The sequence below is a fragment of the Coptis chinensis genome, chromosome 3, assembly GCF_015680905.1.
Source record: "Coptis chinensis isolate HL-2020 chromosome 3, ASM1568090v1, whole genome shotgun sequence".
Lineage (NCBI taxonomy): Eukaryota > Viridiplantae > Streptophyta > Magnoliopsida > Ranunculales > Ranunculaceae > Coptis > Coptis chinensis.
In genome coordinates, this window is record NC_141458.1 from 96,759,908 (window position 1) to 96,779,898 (window position 19,991).

The 19,991-nt window shown below is 34.4% G+C and overlaps 2 protein-coding genes across 3 annotated transcripts; both read right to left on the reverse strand.

The window, feature by feature from the left end:
• Nucleotides 1-406: 406 nt before the first annotated feature.
• On the reverse strand, nucleotides 407-5,998 carry LOC147511906 (uncharacterized). 2 transcript variants are annotated; one of them, XM_086603509.1, is made up of 7 exons: nucleotides 5,886-5,998; nucleotides 5,319-5,513; nucleotides 5,061-5,153; nucleotides 4,140-4,427; nucleotides 1,771-2,101; nucleotides 895-972; nucleotides 407-751 (listed from the first exon to the last, which is right to left on the reverse strand). In XM_086603509.1, exons 4-7 carry the CDS (start codon nucleotides 4,418-4,420, stop codon nucleotides 701-703), a joined length of 741 nt encoding a protein of 246 aa, XP_086459635.1. In that variant the 5' UTR covers nucleotides 4,421-4,427; nucleotides 5,061-5,153; nucleotides 5,319-5,513; nucleotides 5,886-5,998; the 3' UTR covers nucleotides 407-700. The 2 variants fall into 2 exon arrangements, with proteins under 2 accessions (XP_086459635.1, XP_086459634.1); XM_086603508.1 differs by having other exon boundaries at nucleotides 5,607-5,912.
• An 8,486-nt stretch (nucleotides 5,999-14,484) lies between these two features.
• Nucleotides 14,485-17,278, reverse strand: LOC147511907 (protein NRT1/ PTR FAMILY 1.2-like). Its single transcript, XM_086603510.1, has 4 exons — nucleotides 16,897-17,278; nucleotides 16,595-16,812; nucleotides 15,569-16,116; nucleotides 14,485-15,489 (listed from the first exon to the last, which is right to left on the reverse strand). The coding sequence occupies exons 1-4, from the start codon at nucleotides 17,009-17,011 to the stop codon at nucleotides 14,574-14,576; spliced, it is 1,797 nt and encodes a 598-aa protein (XP_086459636.1). The 5' UTR covers nucleotides 17,012-17,278; the 3' UTR covers nucleotides 14,485-14,573.
• Between the last annotated feature and the right edge of the window lie 2,713 nt (nucleotides 17,279-19,991).

Below are 19,991 nucleotides of genomic sequence, written 5' to 3' on the forward strand. Positions count from 1 at the left end.
ATAATTAACAGAAAATCGAAAACTTGATGCAAATGCATTGAACTAACCTCGAAACATAATTATATTATTTGTATGAGAAATATAATGTCTCAACAAGTATAGTTTTGCATCATAATTCTTTTATTATTATTGAGTGTCTTGATATTCAAGTAATTTCAATATCATCTTCACCATATTAAACATTCTTATAAAACTTCAATTATTAAACCTAACAACTAAAAGAAATCGATAGATTTTCTCAAGGTTTGGTGTTTTCTTTTTATTGAGAATAGTACAAGAAATTTGAATAAGTGATTAATATAATTTTCATATATATCTCATAGCTCTACATAATTGCTAATATTTTTTATAATAATTTAATATAACGACACCCGTTCGTAAGACGGGTTAGAAAACTAGTTGAGTATTGACAAACCTAGAGGTCTAACTTTGAGCTTAAACTTAAACATCGTATCTAATGAAAAAAATAAAAAATAAAAACAAAAAAAAAACCTCTATTTTCATTTGGAAACAACTTGATTAAGAAAAAACACTACTCTTACTACTGTATTAAGCGAAAATAAAATGAACAGGCAAGGCAACCAGATCTTTTTTTTTTTTGGTAGTTGGCAAACAAATCCTCATGGATCCTTGCAAACTTTGCTTTTGTCTCCCGTCTCTCCCCATTTGTATGCCCATTTGGATGTTATCATTCATTATTCTAATCAGAGTCGCTATCCATGTTACCCATTGCTTTTAATCCTCTCGGTCTCTGCATAAAGAACAAAGGCAAACCACCAAAATTAAACCGTATGTAACAAAATTCAACATAATGAACTACCTCTTCTTCATGACTACATAACAAGTGCAAAGCTCGAATTCAACTCAAGCTACGGGATGACATATGATATTTACCTTCTTTGATATCTTTTTCTCTCTCACTTCGTATCGTTCAAGGGTCAGATCGCACAGCCACGCTCCTGGGCTCACCAACTGCCACCCACAAACAAACAAACACAAGTCAAATGATAGTTTTTATTTTGGGCTCATACATCAAAATATTTAAACCAGTTCGATTATGTCCTGGAAGGTTTAGATGATCCGAAGACTGTCTGATGGAGTTTAGACTTTAGATAACACATCCCTTAATAATTGTGATAGGATGATGGGCACATGTCTTGCTGTTTGTCGATGAGCTACTAATTTACAACTTATCCACCTGTTTGCTAAATAGTCTACAACATACGCCTATTAACGAGGGTACTATGGCCATTGTACTCACAGATATTGTTTAGAATCAGAATCAAACACACGAAAAGGTGCATTTGCCAGGTCTATTTCTACTTTATGGCCCACGCCGACCTCTTCCCATAGAAAATCTACCTACGACAATATCTTCTTTCTATTTTTTCATTTTCTCTAATCAATAATATAATTTCTAACGTATTGAAAAATATTAACATTTTCACACATTTTCCATTCTTTCTCAAGTTAGATCAGGAATAATAAAAGCTACACCCGTACGAAAGGTATGGTCATAAAAGCAATGGTCCAGATTAAATCTGAAACCACGTGTATGGGTTGTGTCGGTTTGGGATCCATTTACTTTCTTAAACTACACTTCCCTTTAACTTTCTGCAAAAAGCAACACCACAAAACATACTGGTTTTGCAATAATTACGCCGAGAAAAACGTTTATTGCTCTACAATCAAACACTAATATTATTATTTTTATTTCTATACTTAAACAACACAATTAAACTACTAAATAAAAAATGATTAGAAGCTTACATTGAGGGTACGTTGAACAAATTTAGCACGTTTTTTGGGTCTTTGAGGAAGCTTAGAGCCCTTAATAGCCATGAAATCTTCTTCTTTCTCCTTGTTTGTAAGTGCCAGCACAAACTTTGGAAGCCAAACTGGGATCGCTTCACTTCCCGATGAAGAACCACCTTTTTTGCTATCTTGTGCAGCAGTTTCCGAAGATCCCGATGCACCACCAACTCCATTATTATTGTTGTTGTTGTTGCTCATAGTGTTGTCTTTATTTCCTTTCTTCTCTTCTGCCCCTTCAGGAGAAATAACTCCGTTACACTGATGACTCTTCATTGTCTCAGAATTCCTAAAGAAATAAACAGAACAAACATCAGTGAAAAAAACAGACATAAACATGAATAAAGGTGAATAAAGTTGATTTCCATTAATGGCTATTTATTTACCAATATACCCTTGTGTAAGACTATGTGTGATCTTGTACCTTTAAAATGGTCGAATTCGTTTCTTGTTTGTAGAAGATGAGTAGCTGAAAACTTTGGACACTGGGGCCAGTTTTGTTATGGAAATTAATAAATGTAGAAGGGATTTTCCTTTGAAACAACGAAAGAACCCCAAGTGCTAATCGATGTGATCGAACGTGTGCTTTGTTCTTCGTAAATAAATGATTTAGGACCGTTGGATTGAAATGTGCTTTTTTGGGTTTGTGACCTGTTTCTTTATTACGTGTTGAGAAAATGGTTCGTGAGGTTTGTGGTGTGGGACCAAGGGATGTGATTAGGGACCGAATGGTTCGCTCGGGTTGGGTTAACCTTATCTCAAGGGATATTTGGTGGGCACGTACAACAAATTCGTTTGGTGTGACTTACTGACTTGGTACTCGGCGCTTTAAAAGACAGTTGTTGCGTTTCACTAATTAGGATCAGATTGCCTGGCCATAGAATAACTAATATTAATCAAGGTTATCGACAGATTGTCTAAGGATTCACGAATAAGAACATCGTAGTGAAGGGATTAAAAGGACAACGAATTGAAACAGCAGAATACCCCAGCCACGAAAAAAATATTATGACCAAATAAAAACTATGGATTTTCCATTGAGTCCATTTTTTTCAGGCACCAGTTTCCCACAATGTATATGAAATAGATCGAGAATTATGACAAAAGGGTAGTAAAGCCCATCATGTGAATTGGGCTCACATGCAAGGTCCACTAACAAACTTAACTGATGGGTCTGATTACCAAGTCCACTACGACAAGACCACAACTGAGCAGATTACAGTTTTAGTTTAATTTCCACTCGACATAATAATGACTAACGAATAACGACAGATGCGTTGAGAATAAACTTTGTAGTTTATGATATATTCCGGTTAAAGTTAGGAAGCAACTGACACGAGCACACAGGGTAAATGTGGGGAAAACTGGGACTCACAAATATGGAGACTCCACACAGCCACTACCAACTACTGAGTGGCAGGGTAAAGTAAGACACCACCTCTTAGTGCGCAAACTCGACCATGATTATCTTCATATTGATCCAAATGATGAAAAGCCCATTTTTGTTTGAAGCCCGATAAAACCATCAATAATTCTGGACCATGTACCCCTGATTCAGTAGACAGTTCAACCCTCACCTAGCGGATAAGATTCCTCGACGTTGATTTGTTTGTTGACCAAAGAACAACGAGTTCGCAAATGTTTAGTTGCACAATTGCGTCTATTTTCCACGATGAACCCAAACAATTCGCATGGCACAGTGTCTAATGACGCAAGGCCCACCACTCAACCAGGCATTAAGCTGGTGAGAAATATTTATATATTACAAATTAAAATAAAAAACAAGAGAATTCGTTCTATGACTTTCAAATTTCAATCAAGTTGACAATCTGTGGACCAAGTACGATTATTGAGGTTTAAAAAGCTTTTTTAATTATGAAATTGTCCCTTGGACGGTTGGACCAACTGAAATATGGCCCAAAGTTTGACAAACTCACAAACCAACTGATTGCTCGGTCCATCCAAAACGATCTAAAACCTAGATGGTCCTATTCCTAGGATCTTTTTGCTGATGTGGATGTAATAAAGAAAACACACTCAACTTGTAGATGCACGCAAGACCAGATGATGAGTAATCTAGGTGGAAGCGTGGAATTCAAACGGATCTAGCTAAAAATAAGTAAAGCAACGAAAGAAACAAAGCAATGCGGAACCCAAGGCGCAATTTAGCTAATAAGAACAACATTTCTCAATAAAAGAACATTTAGCTAATTATTGAAATTCTAATTTAAGATCATATCATCTAATCTCCAATTAATCCAACTCGGATCAATAACAATTAACAAACAACCAAATTACTAATTAAAGTGTATGAAATGGTTGTGTACCTTGAGATTCGATGAGCAGGTGGTGGAAGAGGAGGAGAATTAGGCCGACGAAAATTACTGATGCTCTCTTTAACAGGTTTAACCACGCCACGGTTTATTCGAACCCGGGTTTGATCAGTAGTAGACTCGTTTTTAACCTGAATTTTCATACAACGAAGCCGCTTACGGTTCCCCCACTGTAATACAAAATCTGACGAAGGGACACTAGTTTCTGCAACAGCAGCACTTTCTCCACCACCACTAATACGATGCTTCTTGACAACTTCTCCAATATCCATCATTATTAACCTATCATATATGCACCAAACAAGGGAGATAATTTAACCATGGTTAGCTGGTAACTTAACTAGAGTTACTTTTTCTTAAAATAAACGAGATTGAGTACTGATTACTTGATTATTACATAATTCAAGTTTATGAAATAAAGGAATATCCACTACGTTTTCAATTCTGTGTAACGCAAAATTTAAAATGGCAAAATGAAAAAATGAAAAAATTGGAAACATAAATAGTGCGGTTTTTCTGGGAAGAAGTCAAGAAGGTAAAAGTTACAGAAAATGAAAGAAGAATTTGAAGTTTATGAAAATTAGAAAGAGAAACATTTCTTTCCAATACTACATATAACTGAAATTCGTTTCTTGACAAAAAGAGTGACGAGTGATGAGACCAAAAAACAACACATTTGACGAAAAACTATTTTGCCAGAAGAAGATCAAATGGAAAAACAGGAAGAAGAAAAAGAACATAAACAATTTTGGTTTTCTAAATCCAATTCAAATCAACTGAATTAGAGAAAACTGAAACCAGTTAGAGACTGAATGAGAACAATATATAGATAGAGATAGAGATACGAAAGAGAGAATTTATCAGAAAATATAACTTTGAACATAGAGAGAGAGAGTCTGAAAACTGTGGCATTACCTTGAACCAAAGATGAACTCGGCTTGTAAGATCTGTTTGTGCTTGATTCAAACCTCAAATTTCAAAGCAAGAGGATCTATTTAATCTCCAACACTGAAGACACAACAAAGGAAACAGAACAATAAGGTCAATCCAGAAATGCTCACAATTGGAAGGAAATGAAGGTAAGAACAAAATAAGTAAAAGAAAACTGAAAGCTTCCAGTCTGTGAATGTAAATTTGGATTTCAATGTGATTTGAACAGAGAACGATTCGAACCTGTTGCAGTATAAGATTGACAATAAGAACATCAAAACCAATAGATATTTTTCCTTCAACTCTTCAGTTTCTTGAAAAATACTGCTATCTAAATTCAAACATTTCAAACTTGGAACAACCAACTACCGTCGGCAATTCCGATCTCAAAACTCTTCAATTTGATCTAAAATTTTCAAATTCTTCTTCTAAATGTACCTGTTTTCGACAGAAAATTATACAGAGAAGGTAAGTATGATTGATAACTTAACAAAATAATCCAAAATCTAAACTATGAAATCAGACACAAACCTCGTAACTCAAATTCTTCACAGAGGAAACTTGTCAAATCAAACAAATAAAAGTCTAGAATTCAAAGTTTCGCAAGAAGCTTGTGATCTAAAGAAAAACAGCTTCACCATTTTGAAAACTGAAACTTATTTCTCTTCTAACTCATATCTCGTGTAATGAAAGAAAGAACAATTTGCGGAGAAGACAGAAGGAGAGACGACGAAAACTAGAAGAAGTTTTAATCAAAACGAAATGTTAAGTTTCTCTGTGTGTGTGTGAATGAGTTTTATTTATATATACCTCTTATTTCCCGTTCATCACTCACTCGTTGTACACCGTCTCATTTTCTCATATTAATCAAATTTTCTTCTGTCCGTTTATGAACTAATCCTACGGTTCCTATTTTTCCTTTCATCTTTACCATCAAGTAAACTTCCTTTTAAGGTATTTTGAACATGTACCACCCAACATGTTTAACGCCGTTATTTTATTCCCGTTATATATAATGCCGTTAATTTGATCCGTTTTCAGTACCGTCAGCTTTAAGTTGCAGTGCCCACGTGTTCTACTCTGTAGAGTCATGTTTGGAAAGCATTTGTTCTCCCGGGAGCATGTAAACTTCATAGAGTCGTTATACTGTAGCACGACGATTTCGTATAACATGGACCAATATAAATTTTACATGTCAACAAAACTAAGGATCAAAATATCGAATTCGGTGAATATATCGGTGTATCCAAAAACCAATATATATCGGATATATCTAGTTTTTTTGTGACCAGTCAAAATTTTGTTTTGTATGTTGATATATCATAAATATCATCGATTATATCGGAAATATAGACAATATATCAGTCAAAATCAACAATATTTGGTCAAAATCAACAATATCGGTCAAAACCAATAATTTATATCGGATGTATCGGTCGATATATATCATTATATTAGAAATTTCGATATATATTGAAAAAAAGATTCAATATTCGGATATATATCGGATATATCGGCAATATTTTGTTCCTTGAACAAAACAACTTAATAACTAGAATAAGCGGTTACTGAGAGAGAAAATAGACAAAATCCCTCCACCGACCGCCAATCCTCTTCTTTGTTTGCAATTCCGCCAACCAACGCCACCTCCATCTCTTTCACTAATAAAGACTAATCATATTCTCTTAACGGATTTATCTAGGAATAAAAAGCAACCCCGAAAATTTGCAACAAAAAATTACAAACTAATCATAAATCAAAATAGATTTTTTAAATTGTGTTTTAGTTTTTAGATAAAAAGTTCGATGAAAAAAATGCATAAGAACTTAACTAATAGATTCAATGTACTAAACTATGAAAGTACCATCTTTTGATTGTAGTAATTATTGGTGGTGTTTGCGGAAAAATGATCGAGAACAACTGAATTTGTATAAAAATAAAATGAAGATAATTTAAGATATAGGGAAGAGGAGGACGAAGACGGAGTGCCCGTCTCTCAAGGTGTTGTTGTGGTGGCAGCCTTGGACCATTGTAGTAGAGTAAGAAAGACAGTTCATTTTTCAGGTGTACCCCCATTACCAGTTTCTTAAGTTGTTATCTATATGGGGTTTTTTTTATTGGATTGTGTTATATAGTGAGTGTAAGTGTGTAACACCTTGTGTTTACATTATAATTTCCAAACTTCATATGATCTCCAATTAATTAAGCACAAATATGTTTAAAAAAAAAAAAAAAAAAAAAAAAAAAAACTAAACTAAACTAAACTAAACTAAACTAAGCACAAATATATTTACACTTGACTGCTTTTTAAAAACTATCTTAAAATATATTTAGGCTCGTTGTAAGTTAGTAACTAGAGAAATTGTTATTTCTTTATTTATTTTATGTCAGAAGAAGATAAATTGTTATTGGAATTAAGCCTAGTCAGAGCTTCAAATGTTTCAATGTGTTTTGGCGGCCTTTAAAATCTTTTCAGGCCATTGTGAGTTTCCTAAGGTGTGGGGTTTATTTGTTTGTTTAGGCCTCAGGGTGTGCTCATGTTATAAGTTATACAATGGATTCCAAACACGACACGAGCAAGTGCAAAACATGATTAGTTCAGTTCGAATTGTTTATCAGCCATAACAATATGCAATAGTTTATGAATTCCTGATGTAGTTTGTTAAAAGGGTGGGGAATAATATCTTGTCGTGCTTGAATTAAAATGAGGAAATAATTTTCCTCGGAAAAATGTAATACCCATAATCTTTAGGAAATCTTTTCTGCAACAGTGTGATTTCCCTTAGTTTAGTCGGTTGCTTTTCTTGGAACAAGCTTGCTGGTATCAAGATTCAAAAATTGAATAGTATTATTTTTATTTTCATTGTTGTAAGTAAACTCAACAATAATCCTATTTTGAATAATGTTATTTTGCTAACAGAAAATTAGTTTAAAGGAGTCAGTTAAGAATAGTTTCGACTCCAAAGCCATAGGCATAATATTTTTAGTTTGTACACCAAAACCATAATTTGACACATGTTAACCCATTTTCTGACAAAAATATCATATTTTAATTATTTGTACTTATTGAACAACTATATTTTCTCTCTCACAATCTTTAAAATTTTATAAATTTTAAAATGCATTTGAAAACAAACATTTAGTATTGCATTTTAACTCAACATTTTAAAATTCATTAAGTTATTTTGATCTCAATGTTTTACAATCCATTTTAAAATATTAAAATTCATTTATAACCAACCACATGCCTTGCATTTAAAAATGCATATGGTGTATCACAAATTAAACTTGTCAACACTAGATCCTAAGCCTAAACCCTAAACCTCTACACACTAAATCCTAAATCCCACCCTAAAAATAAACTTTAAACCCCAATATATTAGACCCTAAGTATGAACCCTAAAAACTTCTAGACACTAAACGCTAAGTGTATAAACCCTAAACCTCAAGACTCCGAATCCTAAACCCCTATAAACTAGACTATAAGCTTAAACTCTAAACCTCTAGACACTAAACCCGGCCTAAACCAACTCATTGCATTTCATAGTAATTGGTCAGAACTACTAAATAATAAAATACATTTTTTTTTGTTTGCTAAGTGAGCATTATGATTTATATTAAAAGAATAAGAAGGTTAAAATCCATTTTGTGATGCACTTTTAAATGCATATCATTATGCAAATACATTTTAAAATGTATTAGTATTTTTAAATAAGTTTACTACGTTGATGGTTTATATTTGTACATATGTATTTAAAAATGCAAAACAGGCGGTTATAATTGAATTATATTGTTTGTAGTGAAAATATTTAATTTGGTAGTTATATAAGGGTAAATAAGAGAATAAAATAGTTACAAATCTCAATAACTAAATTGTCCACTTACTAAAAATATGGATAGTTATAGATAATACCTTCAAATATTGTTTTTTTTATATATAGAAGTAGTTTTCACTATATAAAAAAATAAAATAAGTAGTAGTAAATCTATAAAATAATATTTCTCAATCTTTTAAATGTAAACTTTTCTAAAAGAGGCTCCCTAACCTAATTTATTGATTTTGCTAAATCAGATCCTCTCCGCCCATAATAAAACCTGCCCTCGTACCCCTCACAAAATATCACAAAATATGTATGACACCTGGACACACACTTAACACCCAAATAAAAGCAAAGGTAACAGAGTTAATAAAAACCCTTTTAAAACAAGGAAAATTATAGAGTACCACAATGTGTTACACTTGCAATGTAACACAACCCACTAAAAAGATGCCCCTAATTTAACCAATTGAACTTGCAAGAGTGGTAAATAATTAAGAAAGACCCAATTTCTCTCCCCTCAATCACCACCAACGCCACTGCCACTACAAACTATCAATTCCAACCTATGCTATCAATATCGGATTAATTGGCCGATTAATCGCGTATCGCTCGTAAACCGATTAGTTTTTACCTATTTTTTAATTTTTTCTCACCGAACCGATTTAATCACCGAATTAACCGATTAATCGGTCGAGATGACCGATTTCTCGCTAAACCGAGAAAAAAAATTATTGAAAATATCGGTTTTCCATCCAAAAAAATAGGTAAAATTAACGAATTAGATTCTTAAACCGTATTAATAATAATAGAACCCAATCAATACACAAAGCTAAGAGTTAACTTATTTTTTCCTCCTTAACGAAAGTTAAATATACAAATTATTGTATTATCTCTCTAATAAATATTATCGCTTCTCAATCCCTTTATTCCTTTAAATATTTAACCTAATTTTTGTGTTTGACATATCTGTACTACTCCAAAATTGAGCTAGTTAGATGTGATTATGAGAATTTGATATTTTTTGTTGTATTTCAGATCACTGTTTAGAAATATTTGGTATGATTATACTAATATATATTTTAAAAATATCAAATATATACATCCCATATAACTGATTAAATCACCGATTAACCGATTAATCGCATATTGCTCCTCGACCGATTAGTTTCGAAAACCGATTTTAACTTGTAGATTCCAACAACTTACATCCTTTATTCTTTTAAGAATCTTAGCAATAGTAGTAGTAGTTAACAGTTATAACAACTTAACAATGCATTAGAGACTCATTAATTTTGTATATTTAACTAAAAATTTGACAATGGATTTAAGTTTAACAAGTTTTAAAGTAAGTAGTGGAGTTGGTTTTTTTTTTATTTTTGAGAAATTCGGAAGGTTTTATTGGGTTGTTATTTGTTTTATGATAAAAAGATGGGAGAGAAAGATGAATGGGAGAGGGAGAGAAAGAAATGAGAGAAGAGTACGATGATTGCGTCACTGGTAGTAGTGACTTGAGCTCTTGATGCCGACCGGTTGGGTTGTGTTACTGGTAGTGGTGGCGTGAGTCGGCATCCTTCCTCTTTACCAGTATTTTTTTTTTCTTGGTAAGAGATTGTAACAGGTTTTCCAATCCACGTGGTGTAAGAATACTGGTTAGTGTTACACTGTTAGGTAACACAACGTTTTACGCTAGAAAAAAAAACACAACAAAGAAAGAAGTTTTGCAATCCATCTTAATCTCCACAATCTCTTCTCTCTCGTTCGTCTTCTAATGGCTGCCTATCGTGGACCAACAAAGTTTTTCACAGTTCATAAGTTGTACATTTGTTTAACACACACAATAGAAAAATTCAAAAATAAATGTTGTCCAGTGTTCTTAATTAGTGTAGAAGGCAAGAGATCAATGAAAGCTTATGGAGGGTCTACTACTGTCTACTGATAAAATATATTACTGAGTTTCACTATAGATTGATCTATTTCATGAACCTTAAGTTATAACAATTATAATGGTGACATGATTGATTTGAAATTGGACTTTTGTTATCCAACGTAGGTGATCCGATCCTTGAACTACTCTGATTAAAGGGTTGATGATGGCTTGATGTTGATTGAGTAGTTATTAACTTATTATGAAGGATGAACAGAAGAGAAAAAGATAGCAAGGTTTTGGAGAGAGAACTCGGATAGAATATAAACTCAATGTGTTTTGTTTTCCTTAAAAAAAAGAGCTTTGCTCTATTTCCTAATAGTTGGTGTTAAGTGTGTGTCGTGTCAGGTGTGGGAGGGAGGGTTTTACACCCGGGCGGGCGGAGGGGATCTGATCTCATTTTCTTATGTGATTGTTCAATAATAATAAACTTGACCAAAATTTTGAAAATGGGATCATCATTCGCCGCATATCTCTTGAGTGACTATCTATCCAAATATCACTTTTGTCTTCTATCCATACAAAGTTACCATTGATTGTCTTCTGTGCAGGCAATGGACATCGAATCGCTCACTTGCTCCTACAGTTTATACAGTGAGGCTAAACTTTTCTTTCTAAAGAGCAGTGTTGTTCAGGACAAATTCACTTAACTAAAAGTTTATGCGTTCACGTAGGTAAATATAGCGCTGGAACATTTATCCTCAACTTAAAAACGGAACCATAAAAACTTTAATGCCTCGTCAAAATTTTGTTTTCCATGAGAAAACGTGTTATACATCTCTCTGAGATCTACTCAGTAGATTTGTTAAACAGTTAAAGAAGTATGTAACTAAAGAACATTGAAATGTCAAACTAGTCTGCATAAATGCTACTTGGAACCTGTTATAATTCTTTGGCCTAGTTCAACTTCCCTGTCACAGAAACCCCGAAAGTAGTAAGGTACTGTATTAGAACTTAAGTTCTCTAACAATTTCACATGCCACTGCGATTTTGAATGTGTCAATCTAACATGCATACATCAAAGAACTTCGCCTCTAGAGCATTTCATGCCGGAAACTATACAAGTGAAGCAAGTTAATTCATCCACTGTCCAGTCGACTAGGAGAGGATAACGCATATTACTTCAACAGCGAGTCAGCGACATCCTCAGAGCTCAATCCAAAACTTACTATCACCCCGTGTTGCATACTCAGGCGGCTGTTATGTATATCTGAACAACTGCTCAGCTTGGTGAAACAATATATGCATTCACAGGCTGTGGATAATTATACCATATGCAGCTATGCAGTTTAAGGTAAACAGGTGCTGAAAGTGGGCTATGGGCTACACAATAAGCCTAGGTGACAGTAGGTATCTCTAGGTGCAAACCTATAACGACTTAGACTCTAACGGTGAGCCTAGAGCCTAGACTGCATAGACATGCAGTCAGCTTAATGACAACACAAGAAAAATTGTGCGACCGAGAGTACAGCACGGCATCAGTGTGATTTGAGGACATACTAAGTTTAAGGTAACTTTTTTTGCTGTGTTAGCTAAGACAGAAAGTCTGGACTGACTAGTCTCGGTACAACATTAGGAACAACACCCTCGTGTATATCCTATGTAGGCTTCTTCCCTAACAGAAGTTTCAACTCGGAACCTCACAAGTAGGGTTCTTCTATCTGAAGGTAAAGAAACTGCACAAAGTCAGAAAGTACCAAGACAAACAGAAAGTAACAATTCCAGAGATTGAGTTCATACATAAAGAAGAAAATAAAGAGTGAAACGTATAAAGATATGCAGAGCATGCCCAAATTTAAATTTGAATGCTAATCCACATGCTTAATTCAGTTAGAGACAAACTGTAATAACAGATGAGGAAGAAAACAGACTGCAAAGTAAGCCAGTGTTGAATTCATTAGTCCAAATGATAAATCAAGAAGGGTGGCAATTCAATTCATATAGCAAAAACAGTACAGACACTATGAAAGTACCAACACCACTCTCATTTCATAAGGACTTTCTTCGACTTGAAAAGACTTTCAACTTCATTCTCATAAGGATAAACATATTTCTCAAAAAAATCTTTATCTGTTACCTTGCAGATTTGGGATAACTTGTAACTTTCAGAAATCAATCCTTTTTTCTTTAGAGTTTCCCAAACAAGGAGTCGAGGTTTGATCCTGCCTTCTAAGCTAATAGAAAATAGAAATGCATGCGCCAATAGATAAGCAAGATCACATTTCCCGTTGCTAACCAGATAATCCGCTTTCTCCTTAATTTTCCTCTCTGAAACAGCAAACGCGGCTGTACTTTTCCTAAAAAGTGCCAACGTTTCATCCATCGACAATCCTAGACTCTGAAATAGTTGTAACTTCGATTCCCATTTCTCTTCAGTCATAGAACCCAAGCACCTAATGGCATAGATAAACATCTTTCAATTCCGATCAACTCTCTTTATGAGTTCCTTCATTCTATCTGGTTTCATAAGAAGGAACCTTGGGTAAAGAAACATAAATCTAGTGATTCGTGTCTTGCTCATTCCACAACTTGTCATCAACTCAATATTAGGAACCAAAGTTTTCTCAAAACGATAATTCAAGAACCTACAAGACATCTTAAGAAGCTTACAAACATTTTCATTTCCACCCAACATGTCTTTCAACATAACAAGTGAGGGCAATAGATAATTCTCCATACTTAGGGTTAAAATCTGAGGATTAGTTGCAATAATGTCTACAATATCAATCTGAGTAAAACTCAAATCCTGAAACATCTTGATTTTGGGCTTAACATAATTTTCAAAATTCAGAGTTAATACGGCTGGGGCTTTTTCCACAACTTTCTCAACATGGGCCTTCGAAAACCCGCTGTCTCTAAGAAAACTGAGGATTAAATCGGAGTTTCTTGAGTCGTTGAAGAGAATCCATGTTGGTTAACAAGGTAATCATATACACTAACTTTAGTAGAGAAAGAGAGTAAGAATGTGAGGGAATATAAATGCCTAGAGGTTTTCCGGGTGATAAATAATAGATTTTTGCAGAAAAATGGATTCATATTATCACACAGACTGACAGACCTTAGAATAACACGAGTCGAATTTAAAGTTTACCTGAGGCTGCTCCAAAATGGTGTTTTACTTTGAAATTTTGTTGTATATATCGTGATATTTAGTATTCGTTTACTAGATTTTCTGATATATAATTTGCGAGATATTGGACCCGGAGATTATCGATAGAGTAATATCGGGAGATGTATTTTATGTCAAGGCAAAAAATGGTTAAATGGGAAAGAAGGTGCATATACACCGATGAATCAGTGTCTGTTGCCTGATTTTTCGAATTACTGTAGTTGAACGACGAAGATGGGATCAAAATATATATAGCTTACATTACTGGTACAGGTGGTTATCTGACGGGTATGATGATAGGTGTAGCAAAGGGGTCAATTCAAGGACTTAGGGCACAGAAAGAGATGAGTCTTTAAAGCTTAGGGTTAGTCGAGTTTTGTGTTCTGGTGGATCAAATGGATTCAAATATGGGAATTGTTTGGGTGCTACGTGTTTAACTTATGCTGCATTAGTTAATCCAGAGTTGGATCCAGATAGTCCTGGAAAATTAGATGTTTGAAGCCAGGAATTCTAAGGAGACTTGCCCAATTTCTCGATACCGTCTGACACATATCATGGTTAATGTGAAATGCTTTTTCTGAACAGAAATCATCAGAGATATTCATACAAGTTGAGCTTTCTATCAAAAAGAAACGACAGTACAGTTAGGCTGAAGAGGTGCTGGGAAATTTGCTAGACTCTGACAACAGTCCTTTCAACTCGTCACTCTCATTGGAGACCTGAGCTCCCACGTGCTCGCAAGGCCCATAAACACGACAACATACAAGAAAATAAACAAAGTTGAGCAGACTCAAGAAAGTGAGCAGACCGTAGTAGTAGTCATAGTGACCCTTGTTCAGGTTGGTTGACAACCAGCTTACATTCTCCCCATTCTTCGTAACATTGTTCACAATAGTGATAATAAGACTCCCTAGCAAGCCTGCAAAAGCAGTACCAAGTGTGAAGATTGCCATTGCCAGGCTAGACATACTCTTTGGAAGCTGAGAGAAATAGAACTCTATTTGACCTACTGCATTAAATCCCTCGGCTAAGCCAGTCAAAGCAAATTGTGGTATTAACCACATAGCAGACATGTTGATAATACTTTTCGGATGATCTGCGAATCCTTCTTGTATTGCAGTTTTCCGTCGAATACTCTCCACAATTGCTGCCAGTGCCATTGCTAAACATGAGATTACCAATCCGATCCCCATACGTAGAGTGGGGTTGATGCCCCGCGCTTGTCCAGTGTACTTTCCCACTATGGGAATAACTACTTGGTCGTACAAAGCAACCCATATGGTCACACTAAGAACTGTGAACAATGTAAATGAGCCAGCTGGAATCTGGAACTTAGAAGTTATATGTCTATCCATGCTATTCGCTTGGAGTACTGTGAACGAAGATTGATTCAGCGTAACGTAGATCATGATACCGGTTGACCAAATTGGGAGGATTCTGACAAGTGCTTTCAACTCTTCTACTTGATCAATGGTGCATAATTCCCATGGATTAGACACAGAACCATCATAATTGAAGTCTTCCTCAGGATTTCTGATGATGCATGCTTTGTTTAGAAACCTACATAGAGTACAGAGAATGTTGCTCATGCCGATAAATGAGCATAAATGATGGTTACAGTATATGGTGGTGGTAATACCTCAATTTCTCAGAGGGTGCAACAAGATATGAGTCCTTGCAGTGATAGCCATCACTGTTTTCGATTGGAGGTGAAAGATGTCTATTCTTGAAAGCTGCCACAAACACTTGAGCTAGTCCAGTTAACAAGCTTTTGTGAGCCTTCACTTTGACATATAAAGAAGAACCAACCAAAAAGCATAAAGCAGACAACAGCATGAGCGCTGCAGGAATTCCAAAACCCACTTGCCATCCCAAGTGATCTTGAATATAAACTATAACAGTCAATGCAATAATGGATGAAAGTCCAATCGAAGCATAATACCAGTTGAAGTAGCTCTCTAAAACTCTTTCATTCTTTTCAGGGCTGTCTTTCTTAACCAACTGATCTGCACCAAATGCAATAGAACATGGTCTAATACAACCAGCTCCAATTGATATGAATATAAGAGATGATAATAGGAGAGCTAGCTGTCCAAATGTTGAAGTTCGGCAGCTGGACTGGGATGAGTTGCAAGGAGCAGGCTTTGCCTGCGGAATCATGGCTGTTAACCACAGCATAGTCATCCCCTGTATCCACGGATTATAGTGAAAGAGTCAAAGCTCCGTGTTAAATTTAGACTATATATAATAGACAAATAACTAAACCTCTCACCCCAATTACTTATTTGAGAGCAGACAATGTGAAAACATAGCACCATACTTCAACAAAATTTGAATGTAACACCAATTCAAACACTTGGCATGAATTTCAAGTTTTAGACCAAATCGCAAAGCTTCAACCAAGTTGTAGTAATGGAATGCTACAATTGTATGTTTATCAAAGAGTTGTGATGAAAATGTTCATAAAAGTCCTGGGTAAGTTGTTGAGTGGTGCTTGACATTGATCTGCACCAAACCTTTTCTGAACCGTATGGAATAATTACTTAATTTATTTAAACTAAGATACACTTCACACAATGGCACATCCATTTACAAAACAATGTATCAATAGAAGGAGAGTTCAAGGCGCAAATTGGGAAGTATTCAGGAAAGATTGAAGACTTACAACAAGACTAAAAGTGGATCCCAAGATGATTACTCTAAATCGACCCAAATAAGAATCTGAGATGAAAGCCCCCAAAATGGACAGAAAATTTGACAAAGAAGACCATAGACCTAAAATGCTGGTCCCTGTCGCACTATCCATGTGATACCCATTGATCAAGTATAAGATCATATTTGGCATAAGCCCAAGACTTGCAACCCTTTCAAAAGACTCATTCACTGAAAACATCAAAAAACAAACTCATAAGTAATGTAATGGTTAATGGTAAGACCTTCGGATGTTGTGTACGAGTTTAAATTTACCTATGATGAAGGGCATGGTTCTAAGACCACCATTTTGAGCTGGAACCTCTTGTGTAGTGGGTTCATTTTGGTTGTGAGTATCTTCCATTTCTTCTTCACTGAATCTGTTGTTCATCTTTTTCTTCTTTGGTAGTGTCAAACCCTGTTTTATCTTCTCTGCAACAATATACTATTTAATAAACTTAAATAGTGGTGTTGAAATCGGTCTAATCAGAGAGTGACGAAGGCAATATTTAATGCAAATCGTTACTCATAATCATACAACATTATTGCTATATATAGACTATAATTTTTTGAGTATTTGACTTAGAATTTGTTGGTATTCATCGTCATTTTTTCTTTTTTAAACTGGATGCACTTTGATTTGAGCACCCATTGCCTCTTGTGGTCCACGGGAAATTGGGAAGTAGCCCATATTTTAAAATAGACTAGCCATTTTGCCCGGCCTATTGCCGGAATTCTTTAATGACTCGTAAACCTAAAATCTACTTGAATAAATAATATATTAGTTTTCGAATCCGTCCTACAAACGGTGTCGTTACAAATAACGTATTTGTTTTGACGAATTAAAAATTTTCTCTAATAATGCAAAGAGTGCAATATAGAACTACAGAAAATAACTTAGCATAAAAAATACAATTATACATGGTTTTAACTATGTGGAATCAAGAAATAGCTTAAAATGTCTGGCCTTAAAATGACATGTGATAATTTTTGTGGAATGCTTGAAATAAAACCATATTGTTTTTATGCTCGTATCATTACATTAGATGTGAACTGATTTGGAATTTACTTTTGTGTCTAATGGATTAGATATGATATGTGGAACTGACAATAAATTATATTTCCTTTGAATAATGGGAAAACAACAATCATATCCCACATACATTTTTCTTTTACTTTTTTCCCCGTCTGTTTTTTTTTTTTTTTTTTTTTTTGGATCAAATGCAATACATTATTCTATAGACCACTGCCAAAATTTTATAAAAAATTTGATTATCATATGAAACCCCACCCTAGTAAATGGTGTGCACCATATTGAGTTATGACAATTTGAATTCTAGCTTGTTGATGGGCAATCAAATAGTTGAAAACATATCATATATATTTGATTTATTTTTGGAGAAAAGTACCAATCACCAACTGGTATGAATCATTGGAAAATTCCGACTTAAATCAATAACCAACCCAACAATAGAATCGAAGACATTAATCTGAAGTGCACCAATTGTAATGTTCTAATTAATTTCCTTGTGCAATCACCATCTTATGTTATATATAACTAAATGAAAAATGGATTTGGTAGTTGTTGTTCAACATAAGATGATGATTATGATGGCGGTTAAAGAGATGGAGCCATGAAGGAGTGCTACCTTCATTTGAAGCACCATCAGTTCCAAACATCAAATTCAACTCAAAAGTCAAGCAAAGAGACATGAAGATAGAGAGAAGGGAGATTCGATGCCTTTCAACGAAGTAACATAAGAAATAAAGAACTAACATATAATTTTTGACTTCATTTGCCGTAGGAGAATATGGGACAACAGAAGCTTATCAAAGGTGATAGATATAATAGCATACTTTTTTCAAGAATGTTTAACTTCAGATAACTCATTTACAGGGTTTAATATACTGTACTCTTTGAATGAGATGGAAAGGATTTAATTTAATTATAAGTGAAGTGCTTACCATTCAACCACATCCTAAAAATTAGTTTTCCTAAATTGCCATGTAAGATAAAGAATGTTATCAACTCTTCTAGAAATTTGACCCTCAGATTGATAGACGCACTTGTGATTGCATACCTAGACGGTGACAACCAAATTAAAGAAAGCAAATTCGTAACTCACACGAATGTCTCAAGTTGTCCTTAGCCAACATTACAGAACTTGTCCTTACCATAAGTTGGACTCTGCACCTCAGCACCCTAATAATTAATTAAAAGTAAACTTATTGAGAGTAAACTAACGTGACTTCCTACTATTACAGAAAAAACTAGTCTACATGAATCACAAAATAAGTAGTTTTTAAAGAACAAATAATGTCACCAAATTACAATATTATACAAAACAAATACCTAATGGTCGTCGCTCTATGGTTGCTGAATCCATTTCTCTTAGATTTGGTCCTTACAACTCTTAGATATGGTTTTTAAGAATGAATGCTACACGCCGCCTGCAACATTCAAAAAATCTTTAAGACTATTATTTTTATTTTCCTGCAACAATGAATCAAAGAGATATACATGCAAGTTAGCTAAGCTAGATATATATATATAAATAGATATAGAGGAATTAAAATGAGAAACTTAGCTAAGCTACATAGTGAAATCACTACCACATGCTGCAATGCTAAAGATTTAGTTATTTATTTTTTATTTTTTTTGCAGTGATTGGTCTAAAATTCTAAAAATTAAACTATATATTTTCTTGTCCCATGGCAAAGAAAGTTTAAGATTAAAAAAGGACGAAGCTATACATATATTTCTCAATCGCTATGGAGCAATCAGTTACCAAGACTGAAACAAAGTAAGCCTAGTAATATTGACTCAGATTATTCGTAGGAATTCACTAAAATAAGTTTATTCTAACCATTGTAACTGTTCCTCAAGTTCCTTGTATGTGGCCAAAGCATCCTGGTGGTTATATTTTTCTTTTTGAAGTTCAACTTTTGCACGCAGACTGCCCACCCAACTCCTATGCTTGTGTTTCAAGTGTATTAAAAGATTTTGCCATACATTTTAGCTGTGTCTCCTCTAAGCAATTCGACTTCTGAGAAGATACCAATTATAATTTTAGTCTTTAATTCAGTTTCTACAGTACATGCAAACCATGGTGTATACTTCGTTTCTACGGGACTAAGTTGTTCAATTTATATCACTAACCATAGGTATGAGCAATTTGTTAAAAAATGCAAATTTGACCATGTGCTATGAAATAATAGATTAAAGAAGAACGAAGTAACAGAGAAAACTTAAGGCATAATGCAAGCACAAATTTAAGGTTTTAACAAAGCACATGAATATTCAACGCACTTCTTGTGAAGAACATAAATTCCCGAAAAAAAAAATCACTTGCATGTACTTGTGAAGAACA